General features: G+C 32.5%; 1 protein-coding gene across 1 annotated transcript in view; it reads left to right on the forward strand.

The window, feature by feature from the left end:
- Positions 1-6,980: 6,980 nt before the first annotated feature.
- LOC117117136 (rhophilin-1-like) overlaps positions 6,981-22,579 on the forward strand; it is a 33,338-nt gene continuing 17,739 nt past the window's right edge. Inside the window, exons 1-3 of the mRNA XM_033261342.1 lie at positions 6,981-7,369; positions 8,256-8,371; positions 20,690-20,894. Of these exons, the coding sequence (XP_033117233.1) occupies positions 7,337-7,369; positions 8,256-8,371; positions 20,690-20,894 (354 nt within the window). The 5' untranslated portion in view covers positions 6,981-7,336. The remainder of the gene's footprint in view (positions 7,370-8,255; positions 8,372-20,689; positions 20,895-22,579) is intronic.

Genomic DNA, 22,579 nt, shown 5'->3' on the forward strand with positions numbered 1-22,579 from the left:
GTGCAGAATCGCATGGGAGATTAATCAGTGGACCTTTAAGTTTTCCTCCATTAGTGGAAAATGAAGGGCGCCTTTTGCGTCTGGATACACTTAGCAACAGAAGGGCGCCCTGTACGTTGGGCACGAAGTATAGGAAACTTGCATGGTTAAAAAGAAGGGCGCCGCCTACGTTGGGCACGACTTCCGCCTCATTTTTACAATGCGAGAACTCTATCTTGTATTTCAAGTATCTTTGGCGTGATGTAGGGGGAGGAGCATCACATTGGGACGGAAAGGAGAATCGCTGATGCTTATAAAATGTGTTTTATCGTATCAAAATAATTTACCCCTTCAATAAACCTGCGACAATGATGTTATTGATCACTCTTTTTTTTTTTTTTATAAGAATAAACATTCCTACTATAGGCCTATCCGTGTTCTCCCAATAAAAAGACTGATGATGTTACAAGTGCGTCTTCAATCGAGGTGTGCGTGTTGGCTGCTGGCAATCCAGCCAGGGAATGCAAAATCCCCCGTCCCCCTCCCCCAAGGTTAATGGTCCAAGAAACATTGATACTTGTAAAAAATCCCGGCGTTGTATTCTGCGAGCTAGCCCTCTTCATCTAATCATCGAGTCCCCACACATGATGACCTCCCCCACCCAATTCAAATCCCTACGCCATGCGGGGGCGATATTTGCCAGTTATCAAACATTCTTGACCAGGCCTAACAGTTGGGGTGGCTACGCACGCTATTTCAGTAGGTCTACTGTATTGTCCTAGGACTTTACAAATTGTTATGTTTCATTAACAAACACATTAATTTTCTTAGCGTCGTAAAATAAGAGAGGGAAAAAAATCAGCGTGGTGACTTAGGCCTACCAATCGTGAAGACAATTAGATTTAGGTTTGAGTCCTGACTGGGCTCTGTAACATGTAAGAATAACGGCTTAGAAAAAAAAAATCATCATTTAAACGCACCAAAATACTTTACTGATACTAAAACATAATGATAATGTTGAAAATCATCGTTCCATCCCACTACTTAATGTTGTCAACCTGGAGTCGATTAACCCCAATACAGTAGGTCTATGTTCATCCACAGATCCTATCGAGTTCACTGCCAAGAACTTGTAGTCACGGTAATCCTAATGTGTTTACCAGCCATGCAAAATAGGCCTATGGTTAAAGGTAATTTTCTGTTACAAGTCAAAGACTTTAATCTGTTTTTTTTTTTACCATATACAAAGCAAACAATTCAAATATATAGGCCTACTTGACTATATTTTTCATGTAGGCCTATTATTAGCTCATCTCAGGCGCCTTTACATCTGTAAATGTTTTACGTACAAGACCCTTTTTTTATCTTAATTTATTATTTTTGTTAATTTTATTCCTTTAATTACATGGGCAAGGATTAGCAATAGCAATCCCTTCGAATTATACACAATGGTGCTCTACATAAATCTTATAAAAAGGCTGTTGAAGAGGAGTTGTTTTGTCGTGAGAACAAATCCATGGAATCTGACAAAATTTGTACCCAGGACACTGGGATTGGTAGGCGAGCCCCATCCCCTTCCCCTTTCCCCACCAACTGTCGTTATTGTTATTATTATCGTGGTTATTGTTTTAATGTTATTAACATTGTTAATTGTTTTAATGTTATTGTTGTTATTATTATTATTATTATCATTATTATTATTATTATTATTATTATTGTTTTTGTTACTGTTGTTTTATTGTTATGTTATTAGTATTACTGGTAATTGTTTTATTGTTATTGTTACTAGCATTACTATTATTATTGTTTCATTGTTCAAGTTCAAATTTATTGTCATATCAAAGTAAATGAAGTTTGTTTTCCAAGGTTTACAATCAAAACAGTGACATACTAAAATACTATACAATGGATATATAGGCCTATATAATAATAAAATCACTTTATTTGCCAAAACTTATAAATTTCGTCAATACAAAAATAGTCTCGAAAAATATAATTATTTATTTTTTATAATCATTTCATTTCATCGACCAAGATACTGCCACATTAAATGAACTTCAAAATTGCTTTAAAAAATTAAATAACAAATTGGAGTATTTCAAATTGTAGTATTTAATAATGTAATCATTAGAGTTCTATATTCTCAGTCTGTCAACTTTCAAATAAATTAAGAATTCATTATTGCTCGTACATTTGTTAGTTATCTTTATTATTATTTTAGTGTACAACCTTAATAAAGAAGATTGAATTAATATGTAGGACAGTTATAAAAAAATGTTTAAAAAAATATTTATAATAATAGGCCTAAAAATTGTATTTTTTTCTCCACGATGCTTTAGTCAAGCAGATATCTGAATGAACATATTTCGTTGATGAAGCAGACATATTTTGTTTTGATTTAATTTGTTCAAAATCGCCACTTATTATAACATCATCAAATGTTAATTCATAATACTAGGCCCTTATAATATCGTTTCGCTCAGCCTTTTTGGATTGTGCGTGGTAAAGTGAACAACATGAATTTTGCATATCATTTTTGTAGTGTATGGAATTTTGAGAGCGAAGATATTCGTTTTCCATAGAATATTTTGCCCCATTTCAAGTCAGATCATTTGAATATATCCATTCGTTTTCCTTTTATGTATTTTAGTGTACAGCAATTAAAGAAAATTGCATTAATATACGGGTACGTTACCAGTAGAAAAAGAATTAGAAAAATAAATTTATTTATGACTACACAATCCTGTCTTTGTCAAGACTCCTATTAATTAATTGTGATGACGAACAATGTGTAGGCTTATTCTTATCGCCAATGACTTGAGAAGAGAGAGAGATTGTGATTCTGGTAAAATGTTTAAAAGTTTTATGTAAATCGCTGGCGTTCTGAGATTATTTAAATGTTTATTAATTATAGTTTTAGTGTTTGTCGTTCAGATACCGATTATTGCCAATAGAACCAGATTTGCCATGTATCTAATTCGAATCAAATTGTATCTTGTATTTGGTATTAATTTTGTAGGCCTATGTTTATAATTGCATGTCATTGTCAATGTAGCTATTCCGAACCCTATTTGACGGTACTATTGTAAGTTACAATTTGTTAATTACGCCGCTGCACCTTGAAAAGTTCAGAGGTTTGAAACTGGTGATTTTTATCGTTCGTAACAAATTCTAACATGGGAAAACAACGGCTGACTACTAGGCTAGTGAATGAGGAAGTATAGGCCTACGTACAACACCTTTCGAGTTCCAGACGTTTATTGAGTACCTTTGTTTCGTAGGATTTGAAATAAGCGTAATTATAGTATAGATAATGTTTTTATTTTTTATTCACGATGCTATTAATCAAGCAGACGTTTGAACGAACATATTTTCGTTGGTGAAGCAGACCTATTCCGTTTTAATTTAATTTGTTCAGAATTACCATATTAATTATAACATCATCAAGAATGCCTAAGATAGAAATATTGCTTCGATCAACCTTTTTTTTTTTTGGATTTTGTGTGGTATTTTATTATCTTAATAAGTGAACATGGCTTTTGTGTAGACTGACTTTTGTAGAGTTTGAAATTTCGAGTGCAATGGTATTTGTTTGTTATAGCATATTTTGCTCAATTTCAAACCAGACGTTGGGTATATTCATTCATTTCCATTTTATTTATGTAGTGTACAGCAATTATAAAAAAAAAAGGAAAAAAAGAAAACAGTGTTAGATGGGCACCGCTATTGCATTGGGCACCGCTACTGCAGGTGTTATTACATTTTTTATATTAATCCTTAGATGGGCACCGCTATTGCATTACGGGCACCACTACTGCCGGTGTTGTTATATTTTATATATTAATCCTTCGATGGGCACCGCTACTGCATTATGGGCACCACTACTGCAGGCATCCCATAGATATCGGTGTAACGATGATATAATTATTTTTAAAAAAAGGCAAATCAAATGGAAATGTTATGTTTAAACTGTACCACTTTGAAAATCAGTGTAATAGTACTGAAAGTGCCTACAGTATAAAGAAAGAATAAATAAATAAAAAATAAATAAATTTAAGGATTAATATATAAAATATAACACCTGCAATAGCGGTGCCCATAATGCAATAGCGGTGCCCATCTAAGGATATAATATATAAAAACAACTGCAGTAGTGGTGCCCATAATGCAATAGCGGTGCCCATCTAAGGATTAATATATTAATCCTTAGATAGGCACCGCTATTGCATTACAGACACCGCTACTGCAGGTGTTGTTATATTTTATATATTAATCCTTAGATGGGCACTGCTACTGCATTATGGGCACCGCTACTCAAACGCCTTTGTGAAATCTATAGTACATAAATTCACAAACCGACCCCCAGAATCAATGTCCGATAAGACAGTGTTCAAAAGGTCCACAAGATAATGAGTTGTAGACGACCCTTTGCGACTCCCATATTGTTTACCATCAATCTCCTTAAGTGATATCTTCCATAATCCAGTTAGTCAGGAATGACTCAAAAATTCTAGCAAAAATAGGGGTTAAATAGGACGAAGATCATTAACGTCAGATGCATTTCGAACCTTTGGAAGCGGGACGATTGTAGCAGCTTTCCAGATTTTGGGGAAATGACCTTCATGTAAGGCTGTATTGAAGATGTCAGCAAGAGGAAGCGCTAACTCAGGTGAGAACTCTTTGACTAGCTTTAAGGGAAGGTCTTCTGTATGACTCGATTTGTTAACTTTCAATTTGTCCAACAACAATTTCACTTGACCTGGGTAGATTGTAGGTGGTTTTTGAGCTGGTAAGTACGCTGGTAACTTCGAAGGTTGTAACATGGGCAGTTCCGAGCAAACATTCGCAAAGTGTCTATTAATAATTTCAGCTGTTAATTAATATATTAATCCTTAGATGGGCACCGCTATTGCATTACAGACACCGCTACTGCAGGTGTTGTTATATTTTATATATTAATCCTTAGATGGGCACTGCTACTGCATTATGGGCACCGCTACTGCAGGTGTTGTTATATTTTATACATTAATCCTTAGATGGGCACCGCTACTGCATTATGGTCACCACTACTGCCGGTGTTGTTATATTTTATACATTAATCATTAGGTGGCACTGCTATTGCATTATGGGCACCGCTACTGCAGGTGTTGCTTTCATATATTAATCCTTAAATTTATTTATTTATTATTTATTTATTCTTTATACTGTAGGCACTTTCAGTACTATTACACTGATTTTCAATGCGGTACAGTTTAAACATAACAAAAATATATACAATATAAAGAATTGTTTAACAAAAAATAAAAAGAACATAGGCTTCACTACTGCAGTATGGGCAACATGAAATAATTGAGACAGGGCCGGTACTATGTGTGTTTGTAGAATAATAATTGGTTCGTAACCAAAGCGTCCTAGGCCTCTAGGGGCCAGACCTACATCACCATATAAATTATAATATAATTCTTACCCAGACTTATTAGGCCTAGCCTATGCCCTACAGTAGAGCGGCAATGCGAGTTAATTTATTAATATTAGGTAAGGCATACCTTAGGCTTTTAAATGAATATTCAATTTATATTGCTACTTAATTATTCATGAACCTGCAGTAGTGTCGCCCATAACGCTTACCTAATAGTGACCTCGATAGTGATGGTACGTATATTAGAGAGTTCCTGTATATTAGAGTGAACTCTACTGTAACTGTATATCTGTATATGTTAGTATAGCGCCCTCAATTTTATTATTAACTCCGCCACGGAGTATATCTGGCTGTCATTCAATCATTTTCTGTATTAGGAATTTAACGTAAGTAAAAATAAATAAATAAATAAAGCGCAAAAACTACAAATAAGAAATATTGGATATTGTTATTGGTCGAATGTCGTACAGCAGGGCCTAGGCCTATCTACACCAGGGAGTAACAACTCCTTGCCTACTCACAAATTGCTAATTCAAAACTAATCGGAAATGCCACTCATAGTCGAGTGGTAGTCGAGTGGTACTAAAGATCGGAAGAGGTACGCCCTAAATCAGATGTTGTGATAACATTTCATAGATCAGTGTAACAATCATATTCGTGGAGTTATGCACTCCATTGCTAATGTTATTAAAACATTATTATCATTCTTGTATTCATTATTATAGGCCATGGTTATTTATTGCAGTTGTTACACTTTTTATTAATGTAAGAACACATTTATAAGAACACTGAAGCCCAAATTGCTTAAAAAAGAACAAAATAAGAATAAATTGAGGCTGAGATAAAGTGTCAAATGTGGTTTTTATATACATTTTTTTAATAGAAAACCAATAAATCATATCTGTACAAAGGTATGATTACGGTATGTAGGCCTAATACCCTCTATAATAATAATATTAATAATAATAATAATAATAATAATAATAATACTAATAATAATAATAATAATAATAATAATAATAATAATAATAATAATAATAATAATAATAATAATAATAATAATAATAATAATAATACCAACATCGTATCATTATCATCAGGTATCATCCACACCTTGTAGAACCGAAAAAGTTGTCCGATACAACCAAAATTGAATCATTAAGGGCAATTCTAAACCTTTACCTCCTGTTTGGAGTGAGACAAATTCATTTGTGCATTATAGCTTTTTTATTATGAAATACCATAAGATTCTGCTTAGATAGAACGGTGTATTATTGTACTTAACAAGTTTAAACGTGTCGGTTGCCCAAACTCCAATCTATTCGGGAGTCCCACCACACTAAAACAAAAATTGGATTTGTGTCAGAATGAACTAAGGTATTCCATCATCACGCTGTCGCCGGAAATGATTAACAAAGCAAGTATACCATAATTAATCACCGAAATCATGATGTTCCAATTAAGAAGAACGCATTATCTTTTAAATCGTGAGTCATTAAAATGACAATAGGAACTCCCTATTCTTTAGGCTCTAGTTGTCGTGACTAATTCTCCAGGAATGTGATAGAAACACCCAATTTAAACGTGAAACACTGTAAAAAAAGAAAAGAAGCAAAATCAAAGAAAAACCTAAGATATGTTATAGGGTAGTAGGTCTAATTCCTTCAAATATATTTTATTTAATTTTAAGATACAACAGTGTTGTAAAAAGGTGCAACAAGCGGTAATCAATAGTTTCCGAACACACGCACAGTACAGCCAGTGCGCATGTCAAGTTTGTGGAGGTCAAAAGCGGTGTGTTGTTGTGACTGTGATCGTTCTCCGACGTGACACTCGTCAACAAGCTGTGGAGCTGAAGGAATGATGTTTAGTATGTTCTAAGCATCTTTTATTTCACCGGTGTTTTTATTATTATCATTGCATAAAAGGAAGATAAACATGCACGGGGAAGGACAGGATACTCTTCGCAAGGTAATTTTGTATTGTTTCCCTCAGGAGAACTCTTTATTTTAGCCTAACTAGTGATGTATTCACCTGGGTCCTGTTTTTTTTTGGCTAAGCCGCCTACCTACCAACCTGTCAACAACTGGGTACACCGAATCCTGGTACTCCCAAGTCCATGGACTAGGTAGGGGTGGATAATATAGTTAGGGTTTTTGGTTATTATTTAGTTAGGTAAATGAGTATTGTTTTTGCTCTCGGCCTATTCCATTACGTTTCTTTTAGTAGAAACTTGTTATATTTTTTGTTAGATAGCTTGGATCAATGGATTGAAGTAAAATAATCATGTAGAAAGAAGCTAATTGTATCGCGGTGGATACCGTCCGTAGTAAACTAAAATCGCCTCCCTGCTGCTGATGGGTTGGCCCATTTTATTCCTCTACGGTTGGCGTAAGCACTAGAAGGAGGAGTGTGTCATGGTGGCTGTGGTAGGTAGCCTTCAACTTTCCCTTCACCAGTGTCGGCTGGTAAAAAAGAAACTGATATGGCACAGGAGTAGTAGGCAAGGCCTAAGCCTTATTTATGCACACAGCAAAAGGAAAAAAAAAAATTAACTAGAAATCGTTTATGTAACAGTATTACACTCCCTTTTCAAACCATCTTGACCATATGATCATTGATTGTTTCCCTTCCCCCTTCTTCCCCTCCTTTCACCCCCTCCTCCTCGCAGAAACTTCCTGACAAATAGTGGTACACCAGCTACAGTACACTGTATGGTTTAAATTTCAATCTTCCAGATATGTGAACATTTACTTGTAATTTTATATCGTTCTAATTTCTTTATATCAACGTTTCTTTTCCTGATGTATTTCGTTAACTTTGTGATGCATTTAATATTATTATCTTACTTTTTCAGGGCACTGACCCTACATTAATGTCAGTTCGAGGTCGCATGCAAAACAGACGTCAAAAACTCAACCAGAAAATTAACAAAGAAATGCGCATGAGAGCTGGTGCTGAAAATCTCTACAGGTAGGCATATTGGGAAAGAAAGAATTATTTTTGACAAGTAAAATAAAATAAATAAATAAAATAAAATTTAAATGTGAATCTCATCATGATGTTGATTTACCAAATTGTAACCGCAATATATGGATTGTAAGTGATGCATTGGTCAATTAAAATGAAGTGGTATATTATGCCATATTGTAGGCCTAAATTTGCTCATAATCATGAACTGGAACAACAATTGCACTGTATAATGGAATAAAAAATAATAAAAGGGAATTGAACAGTGTAATGTACTTTTTTCTTTGAATAGAATTATTTGTTTAATCTAACATGACTTACAATCATTCAATCTGATCGCAAGAATAAATAGGTAATTGTATTATATAAAATGTTCAATATAAACTATCCAATTATATTCAACAGTGTAGCCTCTTATTAATAAAATCAGCTTTTGCTAAGCAGATTTTTAAGACTGATTTTCTGTATGTGGTGAAACAATAATTTTTACTGTAATTTGCTGTACTGTTTGGAACATTGTAAAAAGTATGAAGTGTGTTTTAACTGTTTATCACTTCAAAAAACATTTCTGTTATTTATTTATGATAGACTGAATAAAATGCATTGAATTAAATTAAATATGATAATTTTATAATATAGTTTAATCGTTTCAAAGATATTAATATATTTTCCAAAGCAATAGATGATGTCATTTGTATTATAATCACTGTTGGCATAAATTCTACATGCTTTATACTTGTCATAAAATTATAAGAATTGTGGAGAGAAAGTGTTTAATTGAATTAAAACAATATTAGTACATGTATACATAGGATTGTAGAAGATAAAATTAGCTTAATTATTATGGATGATAAATACATAACATTTGCTGGCACTCTTTTTTGGAATTTGTAAGAATTAGTTTTCCTGAATGATTAATTTTGTTATACATAGTATTTTTTGTATAATTTGATGCAAACAATTTATAAAGTCTTTTTATAACACAGAAGCTGATTTTGACAAGTGATAAACCCCCATCCCCATATATCAAAAGCTTGTTAACCTTAGTGTTTTGTTATGTTGTCATTATTTTTAAGCTTAGTGACTTAAGTATTTTATTCAGTATCAAGTATTAATTTATCCTACTACATTGTCATTCTTTTGTTAACACCTGTGATAGTGTTATATTTTACAAGGTGTGTCTTGCGACAATTTTATATCAGAAATTTTGAAAAACATCATTAACAATACATTAACTTATCTCCATAATGATGGATAACTGTCAAATATCATCCAATTATAGTTGATTGGACTGAAGTAAACTTATAAAATGTGTCAATTGCATCTTACTGTAGGTATTGTGTTAATGAATAAAACCATAGTGGACAACTTCACACAATTTTTATCTCACACCAGGTGCGAATCACACTGTGTTAACATTTTTAAATCTGAACTCCGTGGTTTCACCTCCCACTTGGCGTGAAACTGCACAGCATTCTGGGTGTTTCTAGCTGGCTTGTCTGTTTTTTAGTCCCTCATTGTGACCCTTCGTCCCACATGACCTCGTGAAAATGTATGTGAAAATGCTGACCAATCAGTATTCAGCTTCAACTATATGATCGCTTCTCGTTTTTGGATTATTTTCTCTCTAGTACCATGTGTGATATTATTGTTGTAGTTATGTTTTGACAAGCTTTGTTTTCATTAGTCATCATTTGTTTCTAACCTAATCTTTGACATGAGGATGCACACTATGTTTGTGTACACACCAGCCATGCATTGTGTGACACACCTATACTAATGATAACATTCGTGAATCATTTAATGGTAATAAATATTCTGTGTATTGTACAGTACTCGGTCGTAAATGTTTTTTTTTTTTGTGACGTGTATATATGTGTGGTGGATTTTGGACATTGTTCATATCACAAAATTTGATTAAACATTAGATGTTGATCCTAGTGAGTAACAGATAAAGGATGCAAGTTGCTTTTTGTAACATAGATTTTATTTCACAAATTTTCATTCAAATGGATGGAAGGCTTTATCAGATACTGATATTTACTACAACTTAGGAAGTTTGTATGTTAGAAAAAAATAAGTATGTTTTTTATTATGATTAAAAACTAAGCCACTTCAATCACCATTATCAGATTGCTCTTCAAATTTTTAAGATTTATTGATAGATTAATAGAATGTATCACATAAAAATAAATCATTAATCAACTTCTGGATATTTGGAGCTCAGTTAGTTTTAATATTAAATACTTCATTAGTGTTTTTTTTTTCAGATCTAAACCACCAGTTTATTTTTAGACAGCAATATTTTTATCTGTCAGTGTTTCAAAGAACTTTGTTGAAATGTTTTTTAATAATCAAACAGACTATTGTTTTCCACTTTGACAATCCTTATACCTCATCAGACAGGCTTGAAAGTATAGTAGTTTAAAAAAAACTTGTATTCATCTCTTTTAACTTGCATTTTTCCAAATAAATAGGACTGATCATCAGTTACTACTATACAGCCATCAACTACTACAACATTATTAATCCTATTAAGACTACAACATACAGTACATACAGTAGCTAAAGACTATCAAATTTTATTTGACAAAAACATGTGAGATGCCTAAACATGGTCATGATTACATCACATCATGACCATACAAAGGCATCATCATGACTGATGGGCATACAATAGTTTGATCAAACTTTTTTGAGTCTGACATACAAAAATCTAATAATGTATGCTCAACTTAAGCAAGTTATTTACCTAGTAAGTGTTTTGTTTTCTGTTTCAATGTTTGATTCTCATGCTTAGGGTTTTTTATTTTTAGTCTAAAGTCCTTTAATTCTGAAGGATTAGAAAGAGATTTGCTTCTAGGAAGTTTTTTAATTAAGTGGCGATACATTTACGTAGGAGCTCAGTTAATCGTGCGTGAAGTGATTCTTCAAGCTTGTTCAAGTGCGTTTCGATACGCATGACAGTTCACTGAGATATCAATCTCTACTGTGTACCTTGCGGCTAATGGTCAGGGTATGCTTGTTTGACGTAATTCTTAACCGAAGAGGTTGGTTAAGTGCTTCACTTAATTGCTACTAAAGACAGCAAGAGAACTTAAATTACAAATATTGCTTTTGATTAATATAAAATTTCAATGATAATTTCAAGATTTTTGTTATAGTATATTTCTACTATATACAGTTTTTCATTGGAAAATAATATTTGCTTTTTCTTTACTGTCACTGATCAGTATAATAGAAATATATAAATATAGAACCCATTGACTTTAATATAACAGTAATAGATAATCCTTTTTCATTGAACTAATCTGTTTTTTATTTGTTTACTTGAGGCAAAATAGATGATTACAGTATGATAATAAAAAGCATTTAGAGTAAACTTCAAAAACATTACTTACTGTAATATGTGGCAAAGACAATCCAAACCAGTCACTCGTCGCAAAAATAGATTTTGAGTTATTAATACAGTGTTAGAGAGTAAATTAATAGCTATAAAATGGTAAAAAAATCATTCAAATCGGATATTTCCTTATGAAGTTACAAGTGTTTAACCACACAGCTGTTTAAAAAACAATATATGAGAAATCAGCCTTCAAAGTTTATGATTTCAGGCATTTCCCATGCAGAAACTATCTTTAAATCCTTAAAAAGTGTTGTTTTAGCATTGAAAATGAGGAAAATAATAGCATAGGATGGTGTGTAGATATATAAAGGTTAGTTTAGTGCAATAAAATAGATTTTTAAAAATTTGATATTTTGGCCATTTTCTCTGAAGCACGATTTGCCATGAGTGATTGGTTTGGCTTGTCTTTGCCACATATAAGATACTTTTACATGTCCTTCAACATTAAAGTACTGTACCACAATTAATAATTATATTCTGCATTTTCAAATGGAATTCTTGCAGTACATTTGGATTATATATACCATCAGTATGCTATACTGCTTCAAGTACTGTACATAACAAATGTGGCAAAGACAAGCCAAACCAGCCACTCGTCGCAAAAATCAGTTTTTAGTAATTAATAATACAGGGGTAAAGATGAGAAATAGAGCTGTAATATAGTCAAAGAATTTAAATCCGACATTTCGTTATAAAAGTGTTCAAACATACAGCTGTTTAAAGAACAATTATTCGAGAAATCAGCCTTCGAGTTTATGATTTTCGGCATTTCTCAGACAGAAACTATCACCAAATTGTTAAAAAATGTTGTTTTAACATTGAAAATGGGGAAAATAACAGTATAACGTGGTGTATAGATATATAAAGGTTAGTTTAGTGCAATAAAGTGGTTTCACAAATTTTGACATTTCAGCATGTTTTGGCAATTATCTCTGAGACACGATTTGTGACGAGTGACTGGTTTTGGCTTATCTTTACCACAAATTTATACATTTATTAAAAAGAACAATATGCATCTCAGTTGATATTACCTTTATCATACTGTAGATAATCCTGCTCCATTGAATTATTTGTTGGTTTTTTTGTTTTTTTTTTATGTACAAAAAAGGAAGAATAGATGAAGAGCATACTGTATAACTTTCAAATATTGTTAAAATATAATGTTCTTTATAATGTCCTTCAACAAGGTGAAGTATCACGTTTACTTGGATATTTACGGATGCAATGAATTAATTACTTAAGTATTTATAGATATTTATATAACTCAATAAAGATATGTCCTGTAAATACTAAACCTTTTTAGATTTATAATGATTTGCAAGATTAAAATAGAAGGACAGTGTTTGCGTCAGGCTTTCGTTATGATACATTTACTCTGTTTAGCTGGTAGTGCATTTGCCTATCTATCTCATGAAAATTAATATGGATAATTAATTATCTTGAAGTATGAACTTGCTGAGAACTTTCTGTTTTTCTTCCCACCCTTATTAAGGGCTCATCCATATTGAGGGACAATTTTTCGGCCTTGAAACGAAGGAAAGTGTAGCTTTTAACATTCATTGGACATCCAAAGAAGACACTATTTTAGTCCATAGTTACTGTAGGTGTGTCACCTTAATACAGTCCTACTTTATTTTTATGGGTGTACTATTGTCATAGTCGCATCTATAAACCAAGATAGCATGTAATGTATACTGATGTCCAGTTAACTTTTAAAGTAGTTCCCACACAGGTTAATTACAACTCATCCTTTTTAAAATGGTTAAAATATAAACATCCTACATCCTCTGTCTTCTAACTCGGTGTGTAACCCATTGGAATGTTTTGTTATTATAACATGAGCTTTAACAAGTGAGTACAAGATTGTTTATTTCCAAATGATCTGTATGACTTAAGGTGTGACTTTGATTGACAGCAGAGTTCAAATATCTTGGTGACTTACCTGGCTATTCAAAGTGATAATTACAACTGTTGTTTATTCTGTATGTACAGTATACCACTACACCTACTGTAGGGCAAAGAGTACAGAATGCATGCTATGTTTGGTACCATTATAACCAAACATTAGCAGGTTCAGGTGGCAGGCTCGTCCATGTTTCTGGTGGTGGAACAAATCGTCTTGATATATAGGACTTCATTATGAACCATAGGACCATATTGTACACAAGCTGTATCGCTTGTGTATGGAGGTATCTGAGCGTGGAGGTAATTCCATGGTGTGAACCATTAAAAAACCCGGACATCTGATAAGAACTGCTAGGGGTTACCCCAATGTTTCACCAGTCTAGTCTTTGTAGTAGACTTGAAAAAAGCCTCTAGGGGTTGCACCACATATGATGCAGGGGCGTACGGTGAAAAATCTAAGGGTGGGGGTCGAAACGAAAGCGCAGGGGGCAAGCTGAACTCGGAGCAATTTAGCGAAGCTTTCAGAATTCACGGGGTGCGTTGTTTGTGAGTGAAGTGAGCATATTTAAAGGGCACTTTCTTTAAAAGTGGGGTCGACCGCACCCATCGACCCCCCACGGTACGCCCCTGTGATGGGACCATTCGGGAAGAAACAAGTTTTACAGGGATGAGTTTTTAGAAACCAATGTATAATACTGTATATACTATTTACTGTAAAACGACGCCTTACTTCATTTTAAAGATATTAATGTGAATCTTAAGAGTGCATGATACATATTATGTTCATCTTTCTGCTGTTGTCTGTATAATATTCTCAAAATTACAAACCATAATTCACTTAAAAAAGAATGCTTGACAAGTAAGAACATCATTTTTCTTATAATTTATATTAACATCATGAACTCAATCCATTAGTGTTGTTGCTCTGTCATGGTTATAATGATTTATTATTTCCTTTTGTGTATTTTTTTTCTTTGGATTGTAAACCATATGCAGACTTTTGATGATTGCATTATACTAGAGTAATGTATTATTATTGGTAAAAAAAAAGTTGCATAAAGTAGAGACAATATTGTATATCAGAGTTGGTTAGTTGGCATTTTGTTTGTACTGTAGGCCTAGACCTAATTCTATGTTTTATAGCTAACTGACACTTATCCCATGTATTTTGGTGAGTATAATGGTACAGCAATCACAGTGTTAAAGATGTTTACAACTAAATTTGGAAATAAATATATACATAGCTAACTCTGGATTTTGGAGATTTTCAGTCAGCCGGGCTTGTGCGAAACAGTATTTCTTGTGTTAGGCCAACTAAAAAAACTTATTAGTTTCTCATCCCCTCGCACATCCATTTTCTGCCTCACCAATTTTTTTATTAAAAATTTTTTTTTTTTATTTTCTTTATTTTATAAAATGTATGAAAATCTGTTTAGTAAAATTCCTCTCTCAATCATTCGTGGTCGGGAATACATTATATATGGTATGAATCATGTCTTAGTGCCTCTTTTATTTGCTTTCAATGTGTCTACTTGGTAAAAGTGAGAATGTAGTAGCCATTTCCCATCGACCATCTTGGATTTGCCATCTCGGAGGGGAAAAAAAAGTTCCCTCATTCTCTTTCTTTCAAAATATTAGGTTGAGAAACTACTTTTTTTTTTTATTTGGCCTTATTCAAATAATAATACACTGAAAGTAGGTATGGCATACTGTAGCACACTATTAACACACATCCATGCATTTAAGAACCTACAAAAGATTAGCCTCAGGGTAGTGTATCTGTACTGTGCCTTGACTCTCTATAGTTTGAGGCAATCAATAAACAATTATATCTTTAATAGTCAATAAGAGAAGGTCATTGGCAATTGTATGGCCTACCCTGCATTTATTAATATAGCAGAAAATAATTTAGTAAAATGAAATTCATAATTTGCAACGTTGGCAATTTTCAATTGGTTAAAGTACAGTATAGCATAAAATATTTATTCTATGCTCGCGGGTAAAAAAATCTAATTTTACTGACCCTAATCTTGTCCTGCGACATTTTCTACCAAATGTAAAAGGTGTCTTTTTGATTATTATTATTATGTACCATTCCACTAAATTTTATGATGATCCATTCATTAGTGTTTGCTTAATCTTGAACAGACTGACATACAACAGTGAAATACATAACTTCCTTGGCGTACAGTAGGTAATGAGGAAACTATTATTAAGTAGTCAAATTTAAGCAGCTTTGGGAATTATGTCTTTTTGTTTGGAATGTAAATTAAAGAATGACACATTCGCACACAGTATTCAAAAGGAAAATTCAATCCCTTTGCTTGTGTCCTTGCGCAAGGCATTTTATCTACATTGCTTCTCTCCACCCAGGAGTATAAATGGGTACCTGGTGGGGTTGCTTGCTCCTGCACTGATTACGGCAGCAACACTTAAGCATGTGGATCCAATGACCAGGGACAGAAGCGCTTCGTATCTACAAATAAAGGCGCTGTATAAATAACCAAATGTAATAATAATAATGAGGATGATATTATTATTATTCATATAAGAATAATTCTGTAATTTCTATGAAATGTCAATAAGAAAGTAGGCCTATAATATCAACTTTTAACCATTTATGTAAATGCATTAGACATACTAAACGTATGTAAATTATTTAAATTTGCATCAAGATAATTTTGTAAATAGTGTTTGCAAATTTTGTTTTTCCAAATTACTATTTACAGCAGCTCATACAGACCATGTGCTTTATTTTGCACTACTTAAGAATAATTCTGTAAATAAGCAGGTACAATATCAACTTTTATCCATTTATTTAAATGCATTAAATATAAGACATATTATAATAGATGTAAGTTATTAAAATTAAAATTGGCATCAAGTAAATTTTGTAAATAGTTTTTTTTTTTTCAATTTTCAAAGGTGTGCATTTAATCTACCTGAGCATGTTTACTTTTAGTATTTTCTAAGTCCTTGACCAACCTAATTGAGTGTACAGAGAGAAAATAACTAACTACTTACTAAATCTACCAGTTCTCATGTGAAAATCTATTTTATAGGTAAACAGGTAAATTACACATCACACATGAAAACACAAATACTGTGTGTTTCTTCCACTTTTGCCACAGGTCATAAACAATAACTTTGATGTGTATGGAACCCTGGTTAAATTTGCTTTGTTGCAATTAATTTACTGCGTATAGTAAACTTTGTTGTGACTTGCTTTGTGTAAACTTTCTAATTATTGGTTATTTTATCAATGTTTTTACAATTACTATGGTTTCATTCTTTAATAAACTTTCAGAATTAAACAAATACGAAAAAAAAATTTCAGTAAATTTCACACAAGTTTCGGTTTAGTCCGTGCAGGGAAATACAGTAGCTTTCGCCAATTTTGCTGGTACTGTTACAAATAGCCATCTTTTTCAAGACATTCGAAAGACAATTCCATAAAAATAACACTAGCAAACATGTACTTTCGGAATTAATCATTAAGTTATTATTATATTATTGTATTTTTACACCATTTTTTTAAACATGGGTGATCATTTTGTGACCCCAGATGCTCTGTAAAATAAGAAACTTGGGGAGTGGTGAGCTTAATACTCTATAATTGCGGTCCGCAAACTATGGGCTGTGGCCAATTTTTGGGCTGCAAAGTCGCCCAAGAGAAAACAAATATTTGCTTTTGTAAACAGCTTCTTTGATAGAGTGAATATGCAGTTTATATACAAAATTTTGTCACTAATACAACATATAATGATGTCAAATTATTGTATATAACATGTATGTATTTTTCATGATCAGAACTTCTTGCCAAGTATTTGTATGTTGGTCCCTGGCACAGCTGGACTGAGGCATGATGCCTAGAATCTCAAATAGGCCATGAAATTAAAAGTTTGAGGAACACTGCTCTGTAATCAAGTCTTGTTGTCAGGTTTTGTTAAGTGGAGAACTGATCATTTGGGACCCTTCTCTTATATAACATACTCTCTTTATAAATAATGCTTTATAAGGAGTAGTTTATTTGAAATCTTGAAGCTTTATCTTTTTATCTGAAGATTTTGATTAGGAGGGAAATTTTATGACATCTTTATTGTTGGCTACGATTTAAACAAGAACATTGGGAAGCAAAGGAAAACATTAATTAAACATTGACATAACAGATAATAATAAAGAGTTGGATGAATCTATATTTCTCTCCTTTTTCAAATGAAGTTCCCTTGTATTTATAAAGTACACACAGTAAAAGTAAGGCATATTTAATCAATTATTAACGAGGCATATGCTGACAAATATCACTCTGGAATTTGTAGTAGAACTAATGACATTTTCCGAATGGCGACAACTAAAATACATCAGAATTTTAATCTGTTTATTATTACTGTATATTTAATAGTAATTGACAACTTCTGATAGAGACCTAGATTTACTGAATACTGTACTCTTAACATTATAAGTGTGTCAGATGCATCATACAGTTACCATATTTGAAAAAAATTGCTATAGTATAAAAGTTATCACAAAATAGCGTGTCTATGGTAAAATTTTGAGTGAATTCATTTTACTGTTATTTCAAGTTCAGCAGGATACCGATGCATTTTTAATATCTGTTTATTGTGAATTAATTTCGCATCAGTAGGTATTGTTAGATCCTATACTGAAGAAATTCAAATGACATATTGTAGTAGTGTGTTTTTATTGTGGAGTTACGCACACACTAATATTATTTTGATAACTGATTCACTGCTGGGAGTGTCTAAATAAACTGTACTGCATGTATTTAACCCGCCGAGTAAAACTGTTTCGTTTTAGTTACATAACAATTTTTTTACGGGTAATGGTACATAACTTGCAGAGAGTTATTTTAATTAAATATATTTCAAAATTATGGTACATTTACCAGAATAAACAATTATTGAAAATTGTTATTCAATGTTTTGATTGATTTAACTACATAAGCTTTTTAAATTCTTTATAAAAAAAAAAGTAATTTTTTTCTTATCTCATATCTCAATTTTAATTCTGTTTGTAAATGTGAATTTTTTTAATATTCCTTGTCTTGTATTGTAACATAACATACCATAGCATAAGTAGGCTATGTTTATAATACTAATAATTTGCAATAGCATAAATTCAGTGTACAGGGCACCCTCCAATTTAAGTTCCCTCTAATTAAAGACTACTTTTTTAAAAGTACTGAATAACAATCCTTAATTTTTTAACAAAAAGCTGCCAGTAACTCTCTAATTGAAAACCAAACCCAGAGACCACCCCACATTGTGAGGCCCCAAATGTTGTCCCGTAGTTGAGGATACACTGTATTTACATATATTTCAGGGGTTTTTATTTTTTTTTCTAAATTTAATACAGATAGATCTTTAAAACAAAACCCAAAATAAAATATACAACCATTTTCTCTAGCATGAATTGATCAAATTTTTAGAGGTTGTTCACAATTACCAACATTTCCGCAAGTGTACTATTTACTGTACTCACTCCCTTCTCTCTGAAAGTGTACATCAAATATGCTGATTTTGCTAAAACCATTCTCCAATTGTTTGTGAAGTCAACTAAAGCACTGTACTTTATTGCATTAAGATATATATTATATCCATAGTTGCATTTATAATTGGTTATAAATATCAATGTAAATATTGAATCAACATTTTTATGTATGTTAAAATGTACAAATTTGTCTACCCTCTAGCATACTGTTTGTGAAAATAATTGTGAATAATCTCTTAGTTATGTTGGTGACAATCTTTAAGATTTGCTTAACCCTAGCATGACACCTAACATATGGCTCAGGTAAAGGTATGATTAGAAATATTTGTTGGATTGTGACTGGTATTCTGTTGTCTGATTTACAGTACCAACCCTCTCTCCTCCTTAAAGGCGTTGATGCAATTGTTACAAATAAATAGAGCAAGACAGAATGGCGTCATACTTTATGGACAGCGGTTTACACAAGTTCTTTACATCTTTTGTAGTATTGTTTGCATACAGAGTATTAGGGTAATGGTTGTGGGCAAGCATACACAATTATTGTATTTGAAACAATATTCAAATACTCAATGTAGTGAACATAAAATACTATTACAGTAGCACTTTATGTAAAGTAGTATTATAAAATAGGCCGTGGCTTTATTTGTGTGGTTCTAATAAACCGACTTTGCGGTATGGCTCAAATAATGTGACAACTACACTAGATTCAGGATAGCATGCATATGATGACTAGCTACACTAGATTCAGGATAGCATGCATATGATGCCTAGCTACACTAGATTCAGGATAGCATGCATATGAAATATGCACAAATATGATGATTTTTTAACAATCTTTCTTTTGCTTCAAAAAAGATAATGAAACTTACTGAAAAGTTATTTTTAGAAGTATACAGTACTTCAAATTCAACTCTATGATAATGTAGTACAGATATTACTTTTTCCATGTATTTTTACTGTTATTTTAAATAATGTCGGTGGTATGAGAGTAGACTAGTCAGTACCATGGCGTCATGTTTATGTTATTACAGTGTTAATGATACTGTAAACTAATTTGCAGGCTCAATAAGAAGATAATGCAATGAGCTTGTCACTGCTTTTTAATGTAAACAAGTCTTGCTTTCAAATTTCTATATCAGAAAATAAAGAATTAATAGATACTACTTTAAATTTTTTAATGAAAAATCAATTCTACTTTTTTATTTGGTTTTAATCTTCTCCTACAAGTGTGATACGTGATGCACTCTTCGGCAGTCGAGAGCTTCCAACACTGGTGATTTCTTACCCAATCAGTAACGTCTGCTGTAGAGTTGGTTTTGCATAAACTTTTAATTCAGTCCAAGAACTTAATTAATTGTCTTCCCTTTACTCGTTTTCCCTTAATTTTCCCTTGTAAAGGTTCAAGATCCAAGATTCAAGAACTTCATTAAATACATTTGTTTATAAAATAAATTATAATGGAACCAATTAAATAATTTGTTATATTTCTACTTTTTCAGAGCTGCATCAAATAAAAAGTTAAAAGAACAAGTAGCACTTGAATTGAGCTTTGTCAACTCAAATCTACAATTGCTAAAAGAAGAACTCGCAGAAATCAATAGCGATGTGATTCCATACCAAACGGACAGCATCATGGAAAGTGTTCCCATGATTCCATTAGGTTTCAAGGAGACGAACGATGTCGATGTTAAGCAGGCTTTTAAGGTACGGTACTGTAGGAGCGTGCGGCGCAGCGTGTAAGGTGTTGGACTGATCGGGAGTTTGAGACCAACGCTCATCGCTTTGCTTGTACCCTTGGGCAAGACACTTTACTTACGTTTGCCTCTCTTCACCCTGGAGTATAGATGGGAGGGTCATGCTGTTAACCTGCTCGTTGGTGACCCTGCTACGAATAATCCAGTCAATAAGAGCAACTAGAATCAATTATATGCAATTATTTGCTAAACCTTTCTAAAGATACTTACAATCCTTACATTTTTACAATCTCTATGAATTGGATCGTTTTTATCATGAAAATAAATAGTATGGAATTTTGTGGGAGGTTGTCTAACAATACTGTATATTCCATAGCAATTGTGTTAGACATTGAGTCGAGCCTACAGTAGTCATATGTTTGGATTGGGGCTAAACTTAGGAAAAAAATAAATACATAATTCATTTCAAGTATATTCTAAAATTATATTTGGGTACGTACAAATAAACAGAACAGTTGATAACGAAATTGAAGCATATTCACACTTAATAACTGTATATTTCATGCGATGCTAATTTGGATTAAAGGATCATACATCTTCAGCAAATTATAAATGCATTTAGATTATTATATCAAAAACTGTACATAAAAATATCAAAATAACACTAAGCGAAACTAAGGTCATAGTAATCCTTTGATTAGTGTAAATGGTTTACAATAATCCAATTGTTTTTATAAGTTTAAAACAATGGCTCAGTTGATTAAACACCTGTGCAGATATTTTATGAACATTATGCTTTTACTTTCTGAAATTATGTGCTTTTAACCTAATTTTATCCCGCTTTCCCAGGTGTATATATTATTTCCAAATTACTTAAATATATAATTGCAGAGTCAAGCTCCTGGGATACAAATAACCATTAAGAAAATATATAATTTGTTTTTTTCAATGGTATAGTAACATAATTCACATGTGTTACGCATTTATATTTATAACCATAAGCTTTTACACATAGGGATATAAGGGGATTTTTGTATTGTATAGTATAATTAAAGATAGTTCGAAAATAAATGGTAATAATGGCATAATTCTTTCTACTTTGATACTTTTGAACAAGTGGTTTACATTATGAGATACGGTACATCATATCCTGTCATTGATATGGTCAAATACTGTATTCAAAATATAATAGGAAGCTGTTGTGTTGCTCGATAGACATGATGCGAGGACAGATTCATGCATGCGCGACCCTCCCACGTCCTCTGCACAACATAGATTTGGCTAAACTCGCATCCTAGAATCCATGTGACTACGAGAACTCAATGATCTCGCATGCGCAGATACCTTTGTGTGACGTTATTATGTTCTACATCCTACAGTCAACGTGTAATCAAAATCTCCCTAATGTGCAAGCTATGTAAACCTTACAAAAAAATTCATAAGACAGGCAGCAAGGTTAAAAATGAAAATGTGATATCCAATGTTATTTGTTAATTTCTTATGACAAATTAATGTGGGTGAGGTGTCAAAATATATTTTAATTTGTATGACAGGTCAATTAATATATAATAGTGAAAGTATTTATGAAGTCATAGTTTGATAAATATGAAAGATTCTGAGTTGAATTACACTGATTAAAAGCAGTGGCTTATCTAGGAGTCTTGAAATGGGGTGGGGGGTGGGGGAGAGTGGGGG

The sequence above is a fragment of the Anneissia japonica genome, unplaced genomic scaffold, assembly GCF_011630105.1.
Source record: "Anneissia japonica isolate Jap-2015-1 unplaced genomic scaffold, ASM1163010v1 scaffold287835_len3118868_cov185, whole genome shotgun sequence".
In the NCBI taxonomy this organism is placed as follows: Eukaryota; Metazoa; Echinodermata; class Crinoidea; order Comatulida; family Comatulidae; genus Anneissia; species Anneissia japonica.